This window comes from Myzus persicae, unplaced genomic scaffold, assembly GCF_001856785.1.
Source record: "Myzus persicae strain clone G006 unplaced genomic scaffold, MPER_G0061.0, whole genome shotgun sequence".
NCBI lineage: Eukaryota > Metazoa > Arthropoda > Insecta > Hemiptera > Aphididae > Myzus > Myzus persicae.
The window spans coordinates 65776-91114 of record NW_019101047.1 but is presented as its reverse complement, the minus strand read 5'-3'; the positions used below and the strand labels follow the sequence as shown (position 1 = coordinate 91114).

The following is a 25339-nucleotide window of genomic DNA, read 5'->3' as shown; positions in this document are numbered from 1 at the left end:
TATTGCTTTAAATAATTGTATGATATTACATTAGTAGTTAGATATTTCATTATTATGCATTGGTGTTTCAAAGGAGGAGAGGTGCGAACATAGATTTAACAGTACATATTTTCAGTTCTAAAGGCTTGCTGGGAATTATATTTTATTACTAAACTGCTTGCATTCATTTTTTGTTGGTACTACAGATCCCCCTGAATATTTTTTCTAGTTCTACTTATGAGTATAATATACTACTTATTTTATATTATTTAGTATTATAATTGATTATATTATTATAATATCATTTACAAATGAAATTTTAGCATTAGCCATTAATACATGTTTTCAAAATGTAACAGTGCAAGGCACACACTTGTATTACATTAAAAATATAATGCTGTCTTTTACCATCAATCTATAAATTGTGCATTAAGCTATGAACTATAAAATCATGCATACTCAAACAAAATCATACCTGTAGAACAATAGTCCATATACATTCATAAAATATTTAAAATAGTGGTAATAAATATTTAAGTGTAATATATTACACGTGAGGGTATATTAAATATAAATAAGTATTTTATAATCACACCCGTCTACCCCTTTGCCAGCCTTACCTATTTTTACACCCATTTTTAATATAAATATGAATATTAATTAAAAACATTAAGTACTTTGTGCAAAAGCCAATAAGTAATACCACAATCTTAAATATTAATTAGTTTTTCTTGTACTTGATATAGATGTTCATAATGACCTCATCAAATTATGTATTTTTTTAATATAACATGAGTACATTTGAGATTTATATTTTATTAAGGTGCAATATTTTTCATTTAGTATAATAAATAATATTATAGTCTATAGATACCCATAGGCCACGGTTCCATGATTAATATTCCAATTTTTAATGGCAAACTTGGCATGTAAACATGTGTTTATCACCCACACATAATATATTCTTATATAGTCATTTTTATCCACCTACAACCTGCAATGGTGGTCTCTCGAAGGTCAAATAGCGCTAACAATACATTTTATTTTGTACTTCAGGGTTCTAAGGAATTGCATTTAATTTTTAAAAATTGTAAGTAATTAGTAAAATTACCACTAAAAGTCTTAAATAAGTAAATATAAATTGTATACATTATACTTTAAATATTTAAAATTGCATGTATTTACAAAACAGTTTCAATATAATTATAATAAACAACTAAAAAGTAAAATTTAATCTTAACTCTTATTAGCAGCCTTAACTACAGGTTTTCTATTCACATTATCATCTTCTTTCTCAAATGTGAAAGGCTTATCATAACCTAATATACGCTGATAATGCATTACATCATCAAATGCTTGTGGATCCACAAATAGAGGGAATTCTTTCGCATAAAATGTGACTGTCAATTTTTGTGTCAAAGGCAATCTTACTTCAAATGGTTTAAACTGAATCTGAAATAAAATTAAATATTTTTAGTTAGATGTTTACTTAGTTATGTTTATTTAATCAATTTGATTACAATTTTTTCTATTAGTGTATTAATATTAGTAAAGTTGCTCATTGAAAAGTTAAAAAGTTAATTTCTTTAAGCTTAATTAGTCAGTTAATTTTTTAATTAACTTCACTATTTAAATTACCCATTGTAATAATTAAGATTTTTCGGATTAATAAAAATATTTAGTTATTCATTAGGTATGGAACAGCTGTTGTTAAATATTTAAGTGTCACCTAAGTAGAAATAAAAATAATAATTTACCTCTTTTACAACTAAGTTCAGTTAACATTTTCCGACACATTAACTTTAAATTTATTTTGTTAACTATTCAGAATTAACTCATGGCTTAAAATTTGTAACAATGACTTAACTTCACTAAGGTAAAATTAATTAATTTCATTAACTTTCCCACTTTAAAAAACTAGGGCTCGGGCTAATATAATTTATTTGTTTATTTAAAATAATACCACTACAGTAATCTATTTTAATCATAATTTAATCACAGTGAATAAAGCTTTTAATATCAAAACAGGGAAAATTATTTTATCTTGAAACTAAAAACATTTGTTTTAAAAAAAAAATTAACATAAGTATCTTGTTATGTTAAGTATAATTTTTAATATTGTTAAAAAAAAATTTTAAATCGTTCACAGGTCTATGTTAAATAATTTTGCAACTTAGAACGCAATTTTTAGAACATTGAATTGAGCTCCTCTAAGTTAGACTCAATTAGCAATATATATTTTCTATGAGTAAGTAATTTTAATCTAAAATACATTACTTATACTTGCCTTCCTAGGTTTTAAAAACAATGAAATAGTTGTGGCATTGTACTCATCATTTTTTTCGTTATATTCAATTGACGTCACATATTTTCTTGTTACCAAATGAATGAGTATTGGTGTAATAAATGTAAAAAATCCAGCAATTGTGCATACGCCAATGGTGGCTGCTAAACTACTTCCCACTTCTGCAGCTTTTTGTATTACCATTGGCTGAATACACAAACCTACAGCACTGGTCATAAATGATACAATTTTCAAGTTACGGATTCGTGGACCCAACGTTCCAATGTAGATGTTTTTCCACTCTGCGTCATTAGTCTGAACGTTGATACTGTTTATCTTAGACTCGGTGGATGACTATAATTGGATACACATATTCATATTAATGATTGTAATATTGTACATTTGTCGGCACTTACATGTTTGAGGCAGATTGCTGTGGCTGAAGGATGTTGAATATTTACTTTGTTCAAACAACTCCTGAACTGTGAAATACGACAAGTACGAAAAACGATTGAAGAATACATGATCTTAACTATGTATGTAAAAAAAAAAATGAAATACTATAAAACGTTGGAATATAACTTATAAGTAATAAACGCAGACACTAAACCTAGTTATATTGCGTTACCTATTAGTTATTAAAATAAAAATTATAAATCATTAAATGTTAACACAAGATTCTGAAGATTCGAACATGATATGATTTTTATGATAACGATACACAAACACATGGACCAGGAATGGTGATAAGGTGGCCGTAAGGAATAAATAGACAGTGGTGACCATAGAAGAGATAATATGCCGGCTTCCGTTGTCTCGTTATAATTTTTATTTTCTATCGATTGTTATGGTTTATGTTCGTTCTACAAGTTTAAAAATTTACTAAAAGATCAAAAATGTACTCCTTTTCAAATTTGGTAAAAGGAGTTTAAAGGAGTGTAATGATTTTGCTAAATTATCGTTGACAAACGAAGACAGTTTTATAATTTCACTCATCCACGAATTAAGATATTCTATTTTACGTAAACTAGACTTAAAAATGAATTTTTCCATAATTCTATTTCACTAGTTTTGTATTTTAGTATTTTACTGAGTAAAATTTTACTCCAGCCCATTAAAAAAAGAAACCGTAAATGCGAGCAGACAACGAAATAGTATAGAACACGGTCTTAGAAGATATCTTCTTGGTATAGAATAAGGCAGTGCTATCTAGCGACGGAAGTAAGCGGGGGGCTTGTAAACGGAAAGATTTTAAGGAGTTCAAAATAGGCAATTTAAAATAAGGTTCCTTTTTTTAACAATAATTTTGCAAAATCATTATACACTCCTTTAAACTCTTTTTAACAAATTTGAAGAGGAGTATAATTTTTAATCTTTTAGATGGTTCCAATAAATTTTCAAAATTGTAGACTGAACATAAATCATAGCAATCAATACTCAATAGAAAATAAAAATTATAATGAACCCACAAGGGCCGGTATGTACAATCATTTATTGTACAAGTCACCATCTCGCCGTCGTGCACAGGAACGTAAGCTTTGTATGACATTTTTGTCAATCCTACATTCCTACCGATGGACCTGATAACGCGATGAGACTATTGAAAACTGATTTGAATTTGTTTTTACGTCTAAATGAGATCTATCTGGCCAATTATAAGGTATTCAAACAAAATGTATAGGAGTTTAGGAACCACACTTTAAAAAAGTAGCTGATCGATCTCAAGTGTACATATTAACAAATTCAAATCAGTTTTCAATCGCAACTGGTGTAGAGATCTTCTTAACCTATAAAATACATCTATAATTTAGATTACTCATAAAAAAATTATTTCATTGTAAAAGGTGACTTGATTGCGAACCTTCCTACACGTTATCCTAAGTCATTTATTGTATTATACCACATCATATTTCCTTATTGTATATAATGTACACAATTTACATTTTCAATGCCAATTTTTAAAAAAAAAACTGAGTAGAACAAAAATTAACACAACGATTTTTTTATAGGCATTTAATGTTTTTTTTTTTTTTATTGTAATTTTTTATATTATTTTGCACCCATTGATAGAACCGAATAATAATATATTTTGTTTATATCTAGCATTAATAATATATCAATGTAATATCGTATATGAAGTAACATAGGTAACATCAACGGTATTTTCAGGAGAGACCGCTAAATGACGAAAATTCCTATTTTTCCGTAATTGAATCCACGGTTACCAACGAACAAGTAACAACACGATACAACAAGAAACACAGCGTAGGTGTCGAGCCGCGTGGACGGTGTGCAGGCGCCTTTCCCCAAGGTTTATAGATAATACAGGTTGCCTCATATAGAAATTTTGAAATTTTGGGAGTGGGAGAAGATAACGCACTGACGTCATTGAAGTATACAAACCACNAATACTACAGTGATTATTATTAATATAAAAAAATTTAAATAAGAAACAACTAAGGCATTTACTATTTTATTAATTATATAGGTACAGTAGTGTCCCTAAATATTAAAACTTAATACTCAAACATATTAAAATCACATAACACTTCAATTTTTAGTTAAGTACCTATATTAGTGAACCACATATGATAATATCATAATCATTGAATAAGAGAGCGAATTTTATACTTCAATGACGTCAGTAGATAAGGAATAGTGCGGGGTGATCGATTTGTTTACATGACTTTGAGGCAACCTGTATTATCTATAAACCTTGGCCTTTCCCCACTATTTTTTGATTCTATTATCACTGTGTCGCATATTCGCTTAGCACTCCTGAAAAATATTTCATATAATCTGTGGTTACATTTAGTACTATACTGATCTAGTACGATGTTAATTGTTCGCATACCATTTAATTTTTTCTAATAGTTTTTCTGTTTAGGTAATCTGGGTTTGGTATATGATGTTTGATATTTGACACGGTTGTTTTACATGGGATATTGATAAACGCTGTAAATCTTATATTGTCTTACAATAATACAATCTTACATCAAGAGTTATTTTACAGAAAATGGAAACATGTAAAATATTTTCTTTCATTACACATTTTTAAAATCCATTTAGTATTGCTATATTTTTCAAACTTTTAATTTAATAACAGAAAGAAAATAAATTTCGTTCCAAATCACCCGGGTTGATGGCACTCCAACAGTTTCCGTACGTATTCATTTTATAGTTAATATTATACAGTGATATTGTTTTATTAATATTAATTTGAAGCGTTGACCCTATTAACGAGTTCTAGAATACAAGCAACTCCGAAATACATCCCTTAAATTGCTACCAAATATTGTTATACCACTTGACATGCCATTTAACAAATAATTTCTGCAATTATGTATTATGCATTCTTGTTCGGGTATAAATGTATAATTTTATATACTTTTGGCTATTAAAATATAGGTTAAGCTATAATGATATAAGTATCTGTAAAATGGCCTGCTAGCCATAATAACTTAACAGTTAACTAGGTTCGTAGCCAATAGGGTACCATACATCCTCTTTTACAAAGATTAGTCTCCTTTTTTTGGGATATCCTCATCTGCCGTTTTGTTTAAAAAAAATTGTAAATATTTTCTTTTTCTTGAAATTGTACTGAAGTTTCTTATTTTATATTATTGATATAGAATAAAGCTACCTTTTATTTACATCTATTACCTATACAATTTTCTGGTAAACTCAATTCTATTATTGCGACTATCAAATCATATGTTATTGCGACACACTGTGTTAACCATATTATTATTAAGACCATTTTGTATTCTTTATTACATAGTATTACATTGCTCCGTGACCCGCATAGTACATACCCTTCTTTCCGATACAATTTTATGGTAAATCCTAAATTTTTTATGTAAAAATGTGCATTACCTAAAAAGTTATCTTGTAATTACAGATGTTTGAATTTTGAGCAATGTCAAAGTGGTCTATTGTATGTTGCTTCTTAACTTAAATAATTTGTTGAACAGCAGTCCATCCATCTGCTGTAAAAAATTGTTTAATATCTCCTACAGCTATTGTTCCATCTATAATCGCATTTGGTACTCTTTCAGGTTTCGATTCTACACAATTTGCACTGATTAAGGTCTTTGAATCCATTGCATGCATTAACAAATTTTCTTCTACTAGCCATTTCAACATTCAACATTTGACATTGTTTCATTTTCATTGGCAGTTTTCGAAAAGAAACTAACCCTACAGGAGCCATTTTTCTTTTTTTTGGAATGCCAATTGCTGTCTTATCGTTACCTACAAATTATATTGTTGTGAGCGTTAGTAAGTGAAATGATAAAATATAAATGTCTTATACTAATATTATATTTAACCTAACTTTTTGGACGGCCTCTTTTTGGAATTCTAGGTGGTAAGGTTGGTAACTCATTGAGTACAGACTTCTGAGGCTCATTTAGTTCTAGCTCTTCAGATCTGTCAGTTTCATTGTCATTTAAAAAACCTAAAGAATAAAATAGGTATGTATCATAATGTTGACATAATACCTAATACTTTCAAATCGATTATTTGTTCGGTTTCCTATAACATATAACAATAGCATAACAAGTACATAACTGAAACCAAACCTGATAGTATTAACATATAGTACAATTATACCTAGGGTCATGAATTTGGATTGGAAATATATAACCCATTCTGTTATGATGCCGTGCCAATTTTTGTTAAAGTAATCGATTACCGTGTTTATATTAGTGCTCTCAAGTTTTTTGTGAATTTCATCATAATGTGTTGCATTTTTTGCATAAACAATGTCTTGTATTATTTCCAAGCACATCAGTCTTTCTTCTACATAAAACGTTTTCATGAAAACTAATTCATTTAGGTCTAAAAGACTTCTTACCGTAGTTAATTTTCATTTTTTCACAGGTGATTTCATGTGACATAGACCTCAAACAATGAAATATGCATATTAAAATTTGTGAATCTGGAAATTGTTGTTTAAATACATTTCTTTCAGTAAAATCCTTGTCCGCCATTATGCATTTAATATGTTCCCACTGAGGATTGTGCTTTTTAAAAGTTAAAGCCATGTCAGTAACGTTTTCCTTGTCTTCACTTGTGAGGAGACAGAAACCAACAATTTCACTGAGACCGTTACTGTCAACCACTATAGTCATGTTGAAGGCAACAAAAAGTATATTAGATATAATATAACAATTGGTTATAGATAGTTAAGAGTAAAGATAAATACCTAAAAAACGTAGAGGCATTCTTAAATCATTGACTTTGTATATGGCATCCACAAACAATACCTCAGGACACAAAGAAAATATTCTTTGCATTTCTTTGTCCTGATAAAAAATGGCTTTGAGCTCATTTTTTTCATTTTTTAAAATTTTTACGGTGGCATCAGTTCCTCCATAACTGGTCGCCAAAACTTTTAAGGCGTCTGATGCTGGTGATTTTGATGTGACCAAATTATGGTATGTCTTTTAATGTTACTATTTTATTATGTGTCTTCATCAAATCATTTTGTAAAATTTTTTTATTTACTTTCATTGTCACTAATTTTGATGCCATAATTTTAGAATCAGTATCCAGTCGTCTTTGTCTAAGTTAGTGATCATACATTGCCTTGCTACATATATGATTGTGTTCACTAATAAAACTTTTTGTTACTAATTTTTCCCCACAATCGTTGGGTCTAACAGTCAATAACACGGGGCAATTTGACCGAAAAGAACTGGAATAAATATCAAAACCAAGATGTCTTAAACATTCAGTTACATAAATTATAAATATTATTTTAATTATATCTCTGTTGGGGCCGAATACCTGTTGACTGAGTCTTATACTTTCCACTTCTTATACACCTATAATCGAGAGCAACATATTCTAGCATTGGATAATGTGCCTTTTTAGTCCTCTTTTTATAGCACCTTCAATAATCCTAGAACTAAACTTGGTGAAGTTGGACATAGTTTTGTTTTCATAATTTGAAATGGCATTTTCCAACTCAACTATAGACAAAAATTCCTTGCCAATTTCAAGTTCCAAAGACTAAAGTAATAATTAAGTATTATAGATTATATTATATTATTATTTTTATTATTATTAGATTATACTACATTATTTTACAATTCATCTTACTTGATTCTCAGCATTTGTGTAGTTGTCCATTTTGCTAAATTAAAAAAATGATAAAAATCACTAAAATGCAAAATATAAAAATTAATAATTTAGTTGTCTGTCCATTGTAAAATAATATCACAGCAATTATAAAAATTAATAATTCAGTTGTCTGTCAATTGTAAAATAAAATCACAACAATTACAAAAATTAATAATTATTAATTCATAATTCAACTAATACAAAACACAAAGATTTTCATACTATACAAAACTATGGTATACTGCTCAGTGCTCTTATATAAATAAGTATATAATAGTACCTAATATAATAAATATGTTATTATTGTAAAATATTTAAATTTATGCGGGAAATGGTTTATCATCATACTATACCTGCAAGTTGTTTATCTAGGTATATTGGAACTTTTGACTATATGCCTATGACATATATATATATAATATTGATAGGTATAAACAAAATAATTATATTACTTACTGATTTCTTTATAGATTATTGATATAACCATTAACCCAAGTAACTTAAATAATATTTATATGTACAAATACAATACATAGGTATTTTTGTTTGTAAGCTATCATTTTGGAATACCTCTAAAATATTTTTACTGTTATGAGCAGGTTACATTAAATTTTCCCCTTTTTTTATTAGACACATCTGGTCACTCACAGCTATGAGTGAACTTTAAAGAATCTATATACATAGATAGTCATAACTCATAAGTATGAGTCTGAAATTGATGTCCTTAAAATTGAGTTGCTTAAATAACTTTAATTTCAGAAATTTTCGAGTTTTTTTAATTGAGATTTAATTTTTATTTTTTAATTGGTTAGGAAACTTATTTGGGGCTTATAAATGTACATACAAAATTATTTGCAATGTAGATAATATCTCCCTACAGTTTTATATTAGATTATGATTTAATAAAAAATAAAATTTATTATGTAGCATATCTTTTGTGTGTCATGATTTATATTCAAATAAAATCAATATGTTCAGAACTTGTGAAAAAAAATGCAACAGTAGTAATATTTTTTTCATTTATCTATCAATACAAATTGTAACTTTTTTATCAAAATAAAGAAAAAAAATATTTATTATTTTTAAACCTAATAATAATGTAATGATTCTTCATATTCTTAAATATATTGGATGAAACAGTTTATTTTTATTTTTCCCCAATTAAAATGTTATGTGTTCTAGTTTCTGTGGTTTATATTTTTAACTAAAGTATAAGAAATTTGAAGTATGCTTAACACAAACTGTGTTTTCATCCTATTTTGTGCATGTGCATCACCTTGTGTTTATGTGCATTTTACATTGCATAAGATTAAATGGATACGTGTGTCATCATCTTGAGTTTATTGTTGGTGGCATGTATAAATTATACACTGGCACTCTGTCCCTCAAAAGTTTAAAGAAATGCAGTCTTATAATTGAGCATACTCTTTGCCACTTATACTATGCCTATGTCTATGATAGTATGATATTTAGTTTCTTGTATATCTAAAAAATATAAAAATAATATATAATGATTTGTGTATAACTGTGTAGTGATCTGTTGACTATAGGCGTCATTGAAAAGAAGTGGATGAGGTGTACTTGTTGAAATAATAGCATTGACCGTTGTATTTTGCATAATTTATTTTAAGTGTTTCAAATTAAATTTATAACTGCGAGGCTATATATTGTATCAGAATATCCAACTCGGTAAATTATTCTAAGTGTCAGAAAATAAACGGTTTGACTCAAACATTTTCTAAGTCCAAAGAATTTGCTGTTCAAATTATTTTAAGTCCAAAATAATAAAACCAAAAGACAGGTGCTCTGGCTCATCTGGTCAAATCACATCTGAATATGGGCTGTATGGTGCTCTCCTATATAGACATACTCTCTACTTCTCCCAGCCCTCTTGATACGGGTATCTTTCTCATGAATGCCATGTCTGTTGGTAATTGTTTCAAAAATGCTTATGATATGCACGCTCTGATATGAATACACGTTCTGTTGCGGTGGCATTTTTGATTATCTACCGCATAGTGTCATAAAGTATTATTATATTTTATACTTTTTTTTATATAATCATCGTCCTAATGGCTTGTTATTATTTGTACGTCCTCATAATTTGTAGCATTATCACCTAATGTCTAAGCCTCTTCTTTTGAATTCCCGTGGTTTATGCATTATCATAACCCTAACTTAATACTCAGACCTGCTTTCCTTGGGTAATTATTTTACTATTGTACCCCTGGTCTACCCTTGCGTTATGTGGTTGTAAAGAAATGTAATGTAGATTATACTATAATTAAGAAAAGCGGGACGCCAGTCCATAGCAACTGTAAAAGTCAGACATTCATTGAATAGTCTTTTATCTTTTTATATGAGTAATTTTATTTCATTATTTAGCTACTTTACTTTAATTTTGAATACTATTATGCCATATAACAATACATTTTTATTAAATCCAAGTATAACATGTATGTAATAATTGTTATAATTATGTTCTAGGCCAGTAACAGTCAACAGATGTCCTGACTCCTGAGATTACAAATAATTAAAAAGGTTTCTAAAAGTGCATATACCTACTGAAGAAATAATAGCTTGTTTGAAGATATCTGAAGGTATACAAAAACAATTTAGTTCAATACTATATTTTAAGAAGAACCTTGTTATTGGCAGATGTAACAGATCACACATGTACAAACCATAAATGTACAATACTAAATAGATTTGAGTTAAATAAATGTAACACAATTTAATCAAATTTCACCCGTTACACAGATATTATATAAAAGTGGTCAATTTTTATGTTTGATTCTTGATGTACATATATAGGAACGTGGAATATTAGTATGGGAAGAAGTTATTAGAAAAAATAATTATTTCTGAATAAAAAGCCCAGAAGAAAACTTAATTCCAAAAACATGGGTGGAAAATTAAAAACCGATGTTAAAAACAAGCTTGAGACTGAATTTTCCACTTTATTATCTGCTGAAAACTCACAGACTGAAAAATTAGATCCATCCAGTAGTATTCATGTTAAACATATTCCAATTGTAAAGAAACCTGCTTTAGGTGATATATGGGATGTAAATGTGTCAAATATAAATTCATTTAAATATTTCCATGTACAGAACATAAACAACTATGAATATATTCAATCAATCTGTTCAGAATTGATTAAATATGATTCGACATCAAAGAAGCTTCCAAAAGTAGGACATATAATTGCTGCACGCGATTCCAATGGTGCATGGTATAGAGCTAGAGTTCAAAGCATTACTGAGTTAGGACTAAATGTATCCTATATTGATTTTGGAACTTCTAAAGTATCAGTTACAGAATATAAAGATTTACCAAAAGAACTTGCCAGTATAAAGCCAATGGCTTATCGTTGTTATTTTAAGAAAGTATTACAAGAAGATGAATATATACTATCAGTTAAAGATTTATTTGATTCTATTTATAATTATTATGGTTCTTGTCAAATAACCGCCACTTTTTTAAGCAATAAAGATCCATATTTAGTTACATTATCACATAACGGTAAAGATGTTTTTGATATTTTGTACAGTTTAGTTTGGGATGGTATTGTTCCTAGCAAATCTAATGATCCAATAAATCTTGCAAAACATAAAATGCTGAATCAAATGTTTTCAAAATCTAAGATAGAGGTTGTCCGTGTTGAACCCATTTTTTCCATAAATCATTTTTATGTTGAAACTGAATTCAGCTATCAAATTGGCAAGACTATTGGAACTGAAATCAAAAATCAGACAAAATGGATTCCGGTATTACATCCTGAAGAGGGTCAAATAGTGATTGGTAAAAATACCAATGATTTAAAATTATATCGGGCGAGGGTCATAAAAAAAAACCAAGATTCTGAAGAGCATACATGTTTTTTAATTGATTGCGGGAAATTTGAAAACTGTTTTGAAATGTTTGAACCCAGTGTTTATCTACAAACAGCACCTCCAGTCAAGATACACTGCTCTTTAAATGTATCAATAAATGTGAGTGATCAGATACTGGAAAGCATGAATCTTGCTTTTATTAATGAAATAGCCGAATGCGAGGAAAAATCAAAAACCATGAAAATAAAAAAAAATGAAAATACATGTCTAATCGACTTGGAGATTAGTGATTTAAATATCATTCAAGTTATTAAACCATACATAGTGAGAGTGTTAAGTATTAAAAATTGTAATTCTTTCAAAGTTCGGTTGAATTCATTCGGAGCACAAAAAATCTCAGATGTTCTAAATTCGACAATAAAATTTTTTCCTATCTCCAATCCAGAACTTTTCCAACTATATGTTGTTAAAATCGACAAACAATACAAGAGAGTAAAATATATGGGCAAACATAAGAGAGGTTTTAAAGTTATAATTGTAGATGGAGTACCTGATAGAGTAGTAGTCAATGAAATTTATGCACTTCCCAAATCAATAATGAATGTGAAAACTACAGATTTGTATTGTTCTCTAGGGTTAAAATATATAACAGATTATTCTAATAAATTATTTATTGACATTTGTAAAAATGGCAACACCAAATTTAAAATGGTTGTCATTACAAACGATCACATAAACGATCATATTGTTAAACTTTTTTTAGATTCCAAAGATGTCACATCAATGATTTGTAGCCAACCTTCATAATTTTTAATTTTATGAATAGCTTAAGAAACAAAATTATTGGCTGATTTATTATTGTGAATTATAACAAATTTATTCAAATTCTGATTTTTGTAATTTTTATAATATCTTCAGACAATTTTTTCAAGTTTTTGAATTTTTTTATATTACTCGAGGATTGTCTTGTGGCGATACAAACTTCTGCTTTTCAAATGAGATTCCACTTTTTACTGTAAATTATTTAGTGGATAATTTTTTTTAAAAATGTGTGTACCTAGTTCAAAATGTGAATGATTAGTTTCTAAGATATTAAAATATATGTACTAAGGATAAAGTCCTTAAAAATAGTTTTACAAAAATAAAAAGTAGACATGATATTGGAACTAGTATTTATTATTATTACTATCAGTGTTAATAAATTAATAGAAATGACTAAAATATTCTAATCACCATAGCCCCCATATCCTATACACTCATTATCACAGACATTTTATCCTTAGAACATAAAGTTAATTAACTCAAAAATTACTTCTACACATTTTGATTCTGATACTTAAATTTTTTTAGGAAAACTATCCACTGAAACTGAATAATTTACAGTTAAAATGGGGATTCTTACTTATTTGAAAAACAGAAATTTTCATCTCCTCCATACAACACTCCATAAGTAGTGCAAAAATCTCAAGAATTGAAAATATTGTCTTTATTAAAAACTCTTTAAGTATATTTAAAAATACCCTGAATAACTGTATCAAAACTGTAACACTTTTTTGCATATCATACCAGATGTTAATGGACAGTCTCTTGAATTTTGAAGTCTTTCAAATTGATTGACCTTATAGCAGGTCCAAACAGTCTGCTTTATTTAGATTTTCCTGCCTACGTTGGGAAAAGTTAAGTTTATGTTATGTATTCTAACCCTGTTTGAACCCAGAATTATAAAATTATACAAATTGTATATGTAAAATGAAATATTTTTGGAGTTAAAAATCTGTGTTATGAATGATGATTTGAACAATAAAAAAAATATATAAATGTTTGTCTACGCTATTTGTCTAATTTTTGTTTTATAACCAAATAATTCAAAGAGTTGGGATATTCAGTTTTTTTCCTCTTGGGAAATTATTGAACTTGATTTCATGTGATGTAATGTATGCCCCTTAATTTATCTTAAACTGAGTACAATGTAACATATTGTGTGTGAAGGGTTTCCTGGTTCATTATTATTGCTCATCAGACATTATTTTTGACAGTTACGACTTAACACCTCACTCCAACCACCCAAAGAGTTAGAGGTATTGAATAGCTAGAAAACTATAAATTATAATATCACAGAATAACACCTATTGACGTATTTCACTTTCTGGACGTGCCTAATAAACTCCGATAAAAGCATTGTACTGTGTACTCGATAAGATCATAGGGAAATTGGGATTTTCCTGGTAGGCCCCCATCAATATTATACCCAGAAGTCCCAAACTCAAAAATTTTAAAAAATAATTAAATTTAAAAATAATTGTTATAATTTCAATACTTTAATATCATACTGGCTGGTTGCTGTACAAATGTACAATATTAATGCGTATATTGTGTAATATTTGTAGTTTGTACATTCCACTAGGCACAACTAATAACCACTTGATGACAATAATCATTAACAATTACAATTATTAATATGTCCATAATTATAACCAAAGTTCGGGACTTATAGCATTTGCAAACTTTTTTTATTTATTGTAAAATGTAGCAGAGTGCGAAATTAATTCATTTCTCAATGCCGTGATATCAAAACCAAATCTAAAATTTGAATGTGCATATTTTTGCATATTTCATACATTTTGCCGGAAACTGCTTATTTTTAAGTTATGTGCCTAGTTTGCATATTTTAGAAAAAATGTTCAGCATTTCACCCGATCTAAAAAAGAAAATAGTAATGCAGCTTACTCACAGTCTTATGTACCTATTTGCTATGTAAAACACCCAACTCCTTATCATTTTCGTGGTTTGAAAATATTGTGATGGCCTGACTGCAGGTACGTTTCGCCAGCACGGCCACTTTCGAATCTTAAAATCAAACCTTGACAGTGTTATGTACTTTATTTTGCACAATTTTATACAACCGAAATAAAATTGTTTACACCCCCCCAACACGAGAAAACCCAATTTTCCATGCGAGTGCTGGAGAAAGGTTACACCAGCACTGCCATTAACCTATTATTATAAAATTAATATTTAAACTTCCCAATGTGTATTTTTTCTACGTGGAAATGTTTTAATATGCTGTGGGGACGTAATTCATATTCGAACTATGTGTCTTACCAATATCGTCACATTTCCTATTGCGCGAGTAGGTTATGATATTTATTCACATTTAGATTGTACAATTAAATTTTGATAAAAAGGAAATACAAACTGTAGGTATTTTACCGATAATATGATGTTTAACAACTTGTAATAAACTAGGGTTATCATATTTTTTTTAGCAAAAACCGGGACAAACTTTTTAAAATTTTTTTTTTTTTATTGATTTCTGATTTTCAATATAATATTTAATACACATTATATAGATAATAATATTTGACGCTTTAAAAATTAAAGAATACATAATAAAATACACAATTTTTAATCTGTGTACGATGTGTTCTCCGTCGGCATAAAAGTTTGTGTTGTTTGATACTTGGCTGAACTATGTACTTTTTGAAGCAATGTTTTGTTGGCAAGTATTAACTCATAAAATTGACAACAAGACATGTTATCAAAACATTGCTTCAAAAAGTACATAGTTCAGCCAAATATCAAACAACACAAACTTTTATACCAACGGAGAACTGATTAATTCAGAAGTAGGTACAAGTCATAGAGTTGAAACTTTGACTATGGACAATTGTATGGTAAACAAATGCAACTTCTTTAGACGCAAGTTTTAACGCATTTTCGTCTGCTTTTAATGGAGTAAAAAATGTACGTACCGAGCTATTGGTAACATGTTTGCATGTTCTGTTTTTTTGTTTTGAGATGATCATTTATGTCAGATAGCCCACCATGGCTAACCGAAAACGAACTTGAACAAATTGTACAATAAACGTCATAGTCGTTATCTGCTTTAACTTTTTTAATAAATTTAAATTCACTTTGAAGTGTTTCGTTAAATTTACATAGACGTTTTGGAGCCATATCGCACCTTCACGAAATACCGTACGGCAAACACAGACTATGGTCAACTGATTAGTTCAGTACAATTGACATAATATTAAATAATAAATGGTTGATCCGTTTAGCGATAACTAAAAATATTATCGCGACGGTCGACGCAACTGAAATACGACGAAATACGTACGTCACAGAGTTGGGAAAATAATTTAAAAATAGATTTTGTCAATTATTCAACTTGTTATTTTATAACTATACCTTTTATATTTGTTCATAATTATCTCAGATCTTACTTGTTACTTTTTTTCATCCAATGTCTAATAAAAGACACTTATAGGGGATTCGATACCGATCTATTTTAAGGAGTTGAATATAGGCAATTTATATAGTACGTGTGTGTAGTAACTGATTATTAGTGTGAGTGACTCCCGCACCACCACTATTTCTATTATGACTCACGCACGCTGATACACATGTCAACGTGCACAACGTCGCGCTCGCGAGCAAATTAAATAGACCGTTTTTTCGACTAAAATATCCAATATTTTGTCCATCATTCCGATGGACCTAATGATACGATAAGACTTATAAAAACTGATTTGAATTCGTTATTATGTCTTCTTGAGATCGGCCTAGCCACTTTTTTGAATTTACAATTTTAATTCAGAGTAATTAAAACTTACATTTTTTTAAGTTTCACAATTTCTAAATCCATATTATAAAGATTAGGGGCCGAAATTTGAAAAAGTGAAGTGGCCGATCTCAAGAAGACATAATAACGAATTCAAATCAGTTTTTAAAAGTCTTATCGCATTATTAGGTCCATCGGACTGATGGACAAAAGATTGGATGTTTTAGTCGAAAAAATGGTCGGTATCGAATCCCCTTAATTATTACAATATTAATATAATAATTATTAATAATTAATAATTATTTTATATTATAATATTTTAACGGGACTCAGTATTCAAACATGGACCCAATTAGTATTATACCTACAATTTCACTGGACTCAATTGGTTTATACCCTAAAACTACCCGGCATCAAATAGATACATAAGTCTGCGAGTAAACTGAATTACTATTTTCTTTTTTAGATCGGGTGAAATTTGTGAAGTTGAAATTTTGAAAAATTTCCTAAAATATGCAAATTAAGCACAACAACGTAAAAATAAAAAGTTTCCCGGCAAATGTTTGAAATACTCAAAATCTTAACTTTAAATTTATCGAGCTCAAAATTTTTTTCTTTAACTTTAACTGAAGGAAATTTAATTGAATTAACTTAACTTGTAACAGTTAATTATTTTCATTAACTTGCTCAGCCTTAGTTTAGATATAGATCTAAAGTTCATGCTCTTGTTAAGGGCAACATTTCCCTTTATTTATAAATAAATATCAAAGTATTATTATTACTTTACTACATTTTGGTCATTAATCACATTAGACACTCCATTCTCGTATTAATAATTATACATAATAAAATAGGTGCCTATCCTTAGGACTATATATTCGTGTTATTCGCACACCTGTAAATTGAACATACTTGCAAAAGAAAACTGATAAATATTTATCAATGTATCATGTATATACCCAAGCCCAGCTTAAGATTATTTTGGGCTAAATAATTATAATAATATAATGTATCCATTAAGTACTCTTATATTCGTAAATTATTATAGGAAACGTACTACCTGTTAGACCTGTTAGGGGACGACTATTGTTCGATATTCATTATGGGAGTAGGGGGGGGGGGTCCATGCTGCCACCCTTAATCTGGACTTGAGCAGTTGAGCATACCTTTAGACAATATATTATAGTTATAGCCTGAATCAGACCTCAATAATAATATAATTTGTGATTAAATAATTAATGGATATTATGCAAAACTATTAAATTCATAGAGCTGGTTAAGTGTTTTATATTATAATTGTCTTTACCACCTGTCTTTACATACCTATCCGTTTTTTTTTAATAAATATTAAATATGATTTGATTGTATAAACATTATAAATATACATAAACATATAGTAAAGTTATAAATTAAAACGTGTAATAATTATTATCTTATTGACTTAACCGATAGTTTAGAATTTAGTGATAATTATACAGGTACACATAAGACATAACACTTTTCACTATATCAGTTTTTGTCTTCCAAATCATTGTCAGTTACTTTTATAAAAGTTAATCCATCTTTTTGAACCACGTATTAATCATAATTCATAACCATTAGGTAGGGAGTTGTTATTGATAGTTTTGAAACTTGAAACAAAAATATTGCATATTAATTTATTATGTTAATTCTATAATCACATAGCCATATTAAATTGACAATATTGTTATACAACGTATTTTATAAACATTAAAAAAGACTAATTATAAGAGGCGTAGTTAAGAAGTTATCTACTTATGTTAGGTATTAGGTAATATATTAATTTATAGTGTCTGCAGGTCTGCTATCTGGTTTTACACAATTATGGTGGGTATTTTTAATATTTGCCATATCATGTATTTATGTTTATACCTATATACTATTATGTATTATGTTTTTTTGCTACTAGTGTATGTACATACTGAATATATATAATTTTAAACGTTTGTGAGAAAATAGAGTAGGTATTTTATATGTTATGATGACATCAAGTAACATTAAAAATGTGGAGTGAACTTTTACAGGTTAAAGTGATTAATGATTAGTAAACATTTAAAGTGCCTAGTTCAACAGTTGTTCTTCAACTAATAAATAATGCAAAATATTAGGTGTCTAGGTTCTAAGTATATTGTATACAGGTATTGAGGTATATACTAATATACTATATGGTTGATTGTTTTTTTACCTTGTACAGGTAGTTTTATTTAACTTAAAATACTATTTTATAAATTACTAATGCTAGTTAAATTGTTATTTATTTATTTATTTTAAATATTTTATTACGGTTTCAACAATGAAGTTATTAGCCGGTAAATTGTTATTTTATTTTATTTATTCACTCCAAGTGACAGTTTTATAAGTAAATAATATAGTTTCACAATAGAATGCACCAGAACATTCGAAAACTTAAAATATACAAAGTGCTGTATCTCTGCCACAAGTGATTTTTCAATTTCAGTCGAATTAGTTCACAAGGCGAGGTACCTACATCGACATTCGTTACTGATCTGACGGTGAATTGAAAATTAATTGTACACTAAAACCAAGATGCACTCACAGCCTCACAGGTTTAAGTTGGTGGGGGACAAAGGGAGATATAGCTCTCCCCCGTACATTTATCTTTTGTTACATTTTTAGAATATATGTTGTGTACCCGAAACATTATAGGCTATAGCCCCCTCCCCCCATATAGGATAAGTATTCTATGTTAGTAATTTTTTCCCTGGTTATAAAGCTAGTATATTATATTTATGTATACAGTAGTAAGCTGAGTTTAAATCGTGAAACATTTTTGTATTATATATGTTATATACACGAACATAATACGCATCGTAGATCGACATTATGTTGTACACACTATACTCGCGTATGAAAAAAATTGAACGTGGGCAGATTTATTTCCAGGGGGCATTCATTGGCCTAAAGACATTCATGCAGAGTATTCAATAATGTAATATTATTAACGATAATTATCGAGTATCAAAGAGTATACAATCTAAATCATTGCATAATTTCAGTATTTGATCGATAAAACGCATAGGTAATATTATGTTTGTTTTTTGAAAGTTACACTGGTACAGTGGTACATTTCCGGTTTGGGTCCATGCATGGATTGATAAATGAAGAAAGGTTAACAAGATCGAAATACCTACCATTTTATTACTATAATCGTTTGAATTTGAACATTGTTGACACATTCGCCGTTTATAAAATAAAACCCATGTGGATACATTATGAAAACGAATAGTTTGCAGTATGTACTAATATCAGACGAAACAGTAGTCTGTGCAAAAATGGTGCATGACGTATATATTATTGCTATCGGTATGAACTTGTATTTTATTATTTATAACATTTTAATACCCACGATGATCGTACTAAACCTTGGGGTCCTGGCTCTATATAATCTATATAAGGTATAATACGCGCTCACGAAATTATTTCGAAATTCTAAATCTCAATAATTATATTATACGACTATAATACTATATGTACTGTTAATATTTAGTATATTATAGTAGATACCTACCTGCGTACGCTATATATGCGACAAAGACATAAATGTACGGCGATCTTCGCGTAGACCATAATTCGATTCAATGGTCGTAGATGGACGTGGAAAACATACCCTTTGTTGTAAGATATATTGTGACATATTATTATAGGACACCTGGATATAATTTAGTGCGGTATAGCTGTCGAAGTGTCAAGCATGTATATTGTATATATTAGTACATTACGATGGAAACTTCTATAGAGCCGTAGTCATATATGGCACATGTATACTATATATATATAGTGGTATGTACATACCCAAAGAAAAGCGAATTACACGGCTCAAACCTATATATTGCGCTCATGTATAACATTATTATACCTATACAGTATACGTACGTTTTACGTATGCGCTTCTATACATCATATGTATACTTGCTTACACTTACGTCTCATCTGTCGTCGCCTGCGACACATACATCACAATCAAAATATTCATATAATATATAGTGATTGATGTCGGGATGTCTCCGCGACGGATCGAATGGGACAAGCGCTCACGCGCACACGCACACACACGCGCACGTCGCATAATATGGTTACGATTTGCGGGTTTCGTTGCATCGTCGCGTTGCGTAATGCCGGCGGGTATAAGGTGTTCTCCGGGTAGCTCCTCCGTAAGTATACACACACACATATACAACACAAGTTTGAATTAGGTATCTCGCAGAGAAAGTTCCGACGACCGGACCGCGGCTTGCTTACTTTACGAACCACACCTGTTTATTTATTTTTTATTAATCACATTACGGTCCAGTATATTATATAGTATAATATACACGCTCAGCTCATATATATATATATATATATACGACGCCGTCATATTATACTCGCCCGGCGCACCGCGCTTTACCGTATACATTATTATACAGTCGTCTTGCTGCTGTGAGATGACTGTTCTCTCCGTTGGATACCTGTACCACTCTATAATACCACACTACCGGTTTTTTGCCGAATTCCATATCCGCACGTCGCGGTGTGAACCCATCCAGGCGGTTTGTCCAGCGATGAGGTAACTCGTAAGTCACTACTCTACATTATCTACCCATGTGAATATAACGATTGTGTGTGTGGTGTGTGTGTGTGTGTGTGTGTGTGTGTGTGTGTGTGCAGTGCAAACACGCTGTCCGCAGTGTACACATCGCTGTAGCGATTGCCGCCTTCGACGCTGCTGATGTCCACGATCGCTGCGGGTACTGGAGCGGTTATTAACCTAGTTCTCGGGATATTTTTTCCATATTTTTTTTTTTTTTTGTCAATGTGTAGTCTTAAACAGCAGTGCAAACGAGAGAAAATACCAATGACGAAACCCCTCGCGGTAGGTCAACTATAATACGCACAATTCACGCAACAACAAAATATGCCTCCATCATTATAATATGTTATATACTTATACACAATAAATACATATATAAGTGTGTGTATAACATGGATGGCATACACATATAACGCATATTATTCGATGTCATTTTTATATTGTATATTGTGTTTACGCAGGCGGCGTACTGCATGTGTGTACCCGTCAAAGAATACCGATTTTCCGTGTCCCGACATAATATATATATTATAATATATATATATATATATATATAGGTAGATACCTACCGGTAAAAACAATGCGTATCTACTATGTATAATAATATAGCATGCGTACAATAATCGGCTTGTTATTGACCTGGTGAAATGATATCCACCGTGAGCGCGGCAACTGTGTTAATATATTATTAAAATATCTGCGTAATATTGTTGTTATATTACAGGTATGCGATACTCTGGTATTCTGTAGGCGCGCAGAAAAACATAATGTGAATTTAAATATTTAATGCAGCGGGAACAATAAGTGATTTATTGTACATATATATTATCCTTCAATATTTTCATTGTGAGAACGAAAGACTTTTAGAGTGCCTTTCATCAATATTCAATAGACCGTATATGCACCAAGAGACTACAGCCGTCAACCGAGTATGCTGAATATACATAAGTTCTAACATTTAGTATGAAATCTATCAAAATTTCTTTAAGTTGCCCAACATAATTGACAATTGTCACTATTATCCACATATTAATACCATTCGTTCATTATTATACTAATTATTGTTTGTACATAATTTAAAAATATGCTTTTGTACTTTATTATAATAAATAATAATTTAGTAATCATGCTTAACTTCTGCAGTGCGTATTGATTAAAATTTAATTTATAAAACAAATAGGACACAATGATATGATATTTTATGTATGTGTATTACATCGAGTGTTTCATTAAGAAATAACTTTATTAAAAAAAATTGTTTCGCCAACTGTTGTGATCATCGACGAAGAGTTTTCGTTGGACTGGTCAAAACATTGTCAAAAATCATTTCTTGATTCAAAAGTGATCTACGACTGCGTTGACGCGTAGGAGTTTTGACATCTTGCACTGGTCGCACCATGGTTGCAAACATAAAGTTATAAACAATCAAAATAAATTAACAAAACAAAATGTTATCGTTTAAACCTTTACAGAATTTAATTGTGTAAAGTTTATGGATAACAATGATCAATGTCACCGGTCAGCCAACACATAAAACGAAAAATACCAGGCAAAATAAATCCGGCGTTCTTATAATGAAACACCTTATATATTATTATCGAAGGTTAAATTCTTATTTTACAATTAAGTATAAACTAAATGATTGTGTTCACTAATTGATTTTTAACATCTAAAAAGCACATATTTCATCATGTGTATATAGGTTTAAGTACCCATAATAATTGAAACGAATATAGCCAATAGTGGACGTTACACGTTTGGTTAAAATGTGTATGTGCTTAAGTTTACACAAAACTAAAACGACATTTTTTATAGATATGCTGTTTATCTTTATTTTAGGTTTTGGTGTTTTCTGAGAATTTTTTTTAATATTAAACATCTGAGTTCAATACCTGTTCGAATTTCCAGATCGTTGTTAGAAGTAGAAGAGAATATGGGCATGCCTCATCCCTTGCAATCTGATAATGAAAAAATCTAATTTGTTTTTTTTTAATGTCCCAGGATTTATATGAATTCAATAAAATAGAAATCCCAAGTTTCAACTCTTAGGCTGCAAAAATGAATGAAAAAAACCATATGGCACACTTGAGATATAATATATACCTATACATAATTGTATACATACAATTTTATCTTGAAATACTATATTTTTAAAAAAAATTATATTTAAATAAGTGGACTTAATGAAAGATGTGTTAAAATAAAAATTGTACTATTTTAAATGCAGAACGTCTATTTATAAATAATAGGTACCCACCTATTAGGTGTAACACTTTAACCATGTATGGTACCTACGGCTACATAAATATATTACCTATGTCTCTAAGTATTATCTTTAAGTATTATCATTAGTCAATACTTAAATACATATATGTGAATCAGATAATTCTTCTTGTACCTTGAGTGCTTGGTTTAGTCACAGTCAATGATCACAAACCAAAAGATGTAGACAAAGATTTAGGTATTAATGTATTATATAGGTATGTATACATTAATTATTTTCGTCCATCTTTGTACACCACCAACACGTATAACACGCAATCAAATAATCAATATAGGTTCATTACTTCTAATTCAATAGGTTCAAGATTTCTTTGGATAAATATTGTATGTCCTTACTCTAATATGGCAATATCCAGATAGGTTTTGTATAAATTATATATTTTTAATTTATATAGATATATATATATAAACATGTAATAATCACATAAAAGGCGTATCACATAGGTAATTTTGTAGTTTTTTTAAGTTATATGCATTTTTGCAGAGATTTCCTATTTTATGTTTGTTGATTACATTATATATTTCAAATTATATAAGTATTCATTATGTATATTTCAAATCAAAATATTGCTATAATTTTCACATTTTCTTAAAACATACATAAAATAAATCAACTAATGTTAAACCAACGTTTAAAATGGTAAATTCTCTGGTATTTAAATTATTTTGATGTTTTAAAGTTCATGTTTAATTCATTATTATACTTCTGACGCAATTCTGACAAAACTCAACATTGAAAGACGGTATATCGTCCTTTATAATAATATATTGGTTGATATAGCGCCCCCAGATTCGTAAATAATCGAGATCATTTAAATGTTTTATACTCATGATTCATGAGTGTAGAAAAAGAAATTTTAACTTCTATTAGTACAGATAGTGTAATTGATGAGGTTGCATTAAACAGTGAGTTTTTCAAAATATCATTAATGTATTAACTATAAAAAATAAACAAATCTCTACTAAGAGGACTTAATATTACTCATTATATACCAAGTTTTGTATTGTATTGTTATATCAAAATAATATATTGCTCGCTCTTTTTTTTTTTTTTTTGGGGGGGGGGAGGCAATTATTCAAATTACTTCCCGGAAAAAAAATATAAGCCTATCCTCCACTGCAAGCCATTAGAACGTATTAATTATTAACTGTGAATGTGCGTAGCCGCGTAGGTATACCTACCAACACGACTAGACGAGTGTACCCACATATAAATAAAGAATTTGAACTGATAATAATATTATCTACTAAATAATAAGATAGGTAATAGGTATCGGTATATCCCACAATAAAGATAATATAAAATAAAGTTATAATAAACCAATATTATTGTAAATCGCATATTGCAGTACGATTATGTCAATAAATAAGTTGATTTTGTACCGTGTATCACGTCATATATTGTAAATTTGTTGCAAATGATTTATATCACTAAACCTTAGGTACTGATCCCGGCGTCTCTAACATAATTAATAAGCACATAGAATACTATAATTATTTCTTCATTTAAAAAATAAATCGTATAAATAGTATTTTGATACTTATTATGATATGTAATAATATATATGATAAAAAGTTTAAATGGCTTATAATATATTATGGTTAATAGTTTTATAACTTATAATAATTTATAGCAATTACTGCTGGTAGGT

The 25339-nt window shown here is 29.2% G+C and overlaps 3 protein-coding genes across 5 annotated transcripts; 1 reads left to right on the top strand and 2 right to left on the bottom strand.

The window, feature by feature from the left end:
• Window positions 1–962: 962 nt before the first annotated feature.
• On the bottom strand, window positions 963–2979 carry LOC111027517 (transmembrane protein 70 homolog, mitochondrial). The gene is made up of 3 exons (XM_022305918.1): window positions 2680–2979; window positions 2267–2617; window positions 963–1431 (listed from the first exon to the last, which is right to left on the bottom strand). Exons 1-3 carry the CDS (start codon window positions 2785–2787, stop codon window positions 1216–1218), a joined length of 675 nt encoding a protein of 224 aa, XP_022161610.1. The 5' UTR covers window positions 2788–2979; the 3' UTR covers window positions 963–1215.
• A 2041-nt stretch (window positions 2980–5020) lies between these two features.
• On the top strand, window positions 5021–13119 carry LOC111027510. 3 transcript variants are annotated; one of them, XM_022305904.1, is made up of 3 exons: window positions 5021–5289; window positions 5370–5425; window positions 10880–13119. In XM_022305904.1, the coding sequence occupies exon 3, from the start codon at window positions 11296–11298 to the stop codon at window positions 13033–13035; it is 1740 nt and encodes a 579-aa protein (XP_022161596.1). In that variant the 5' UTR covers window positions 5021–5289; window positions 5370–5425; window positions 10880–11295; the 3' UTR covers window positions 13036–13119. The 3 variants fall into 3 exon arrangements, with proteins under 3 accessions (XP_022161596.1, XP_022161597.1, XP_022161595.1); XM_022305905.1 differs by lacking the exons at window positions 5021–5289; window positions 5370–5425 and adding an exon at window positions 6457–6544; XM_022305903.1 differs by lacking the exons at window positions 5021–5289; window positions 5370–5425 and adding an exon at window positions 6630–6738.
• On the bottom strand, window positions 6318–7801 carry LOC111027507. Its single transcript, XM_022305901.1, has 6 exons — window positions 7775–7801; window positions 7473–7710; window positions 7122–7388; window positions 6878–7066; window positions 6600–6722; window positions 6318–6517 (listed from the first exon to the last, which is right to left on the bottom strand). Exons 1-6 carry the CDS (start codon window positions 7799–7801, stop codon window positions 6318–6320), a joined length of 1044 nt encoding a protein of 347 aa, XP_022161593.1.
• Window positions 13120–25339: the final 12220 nt, after the last annotated feature.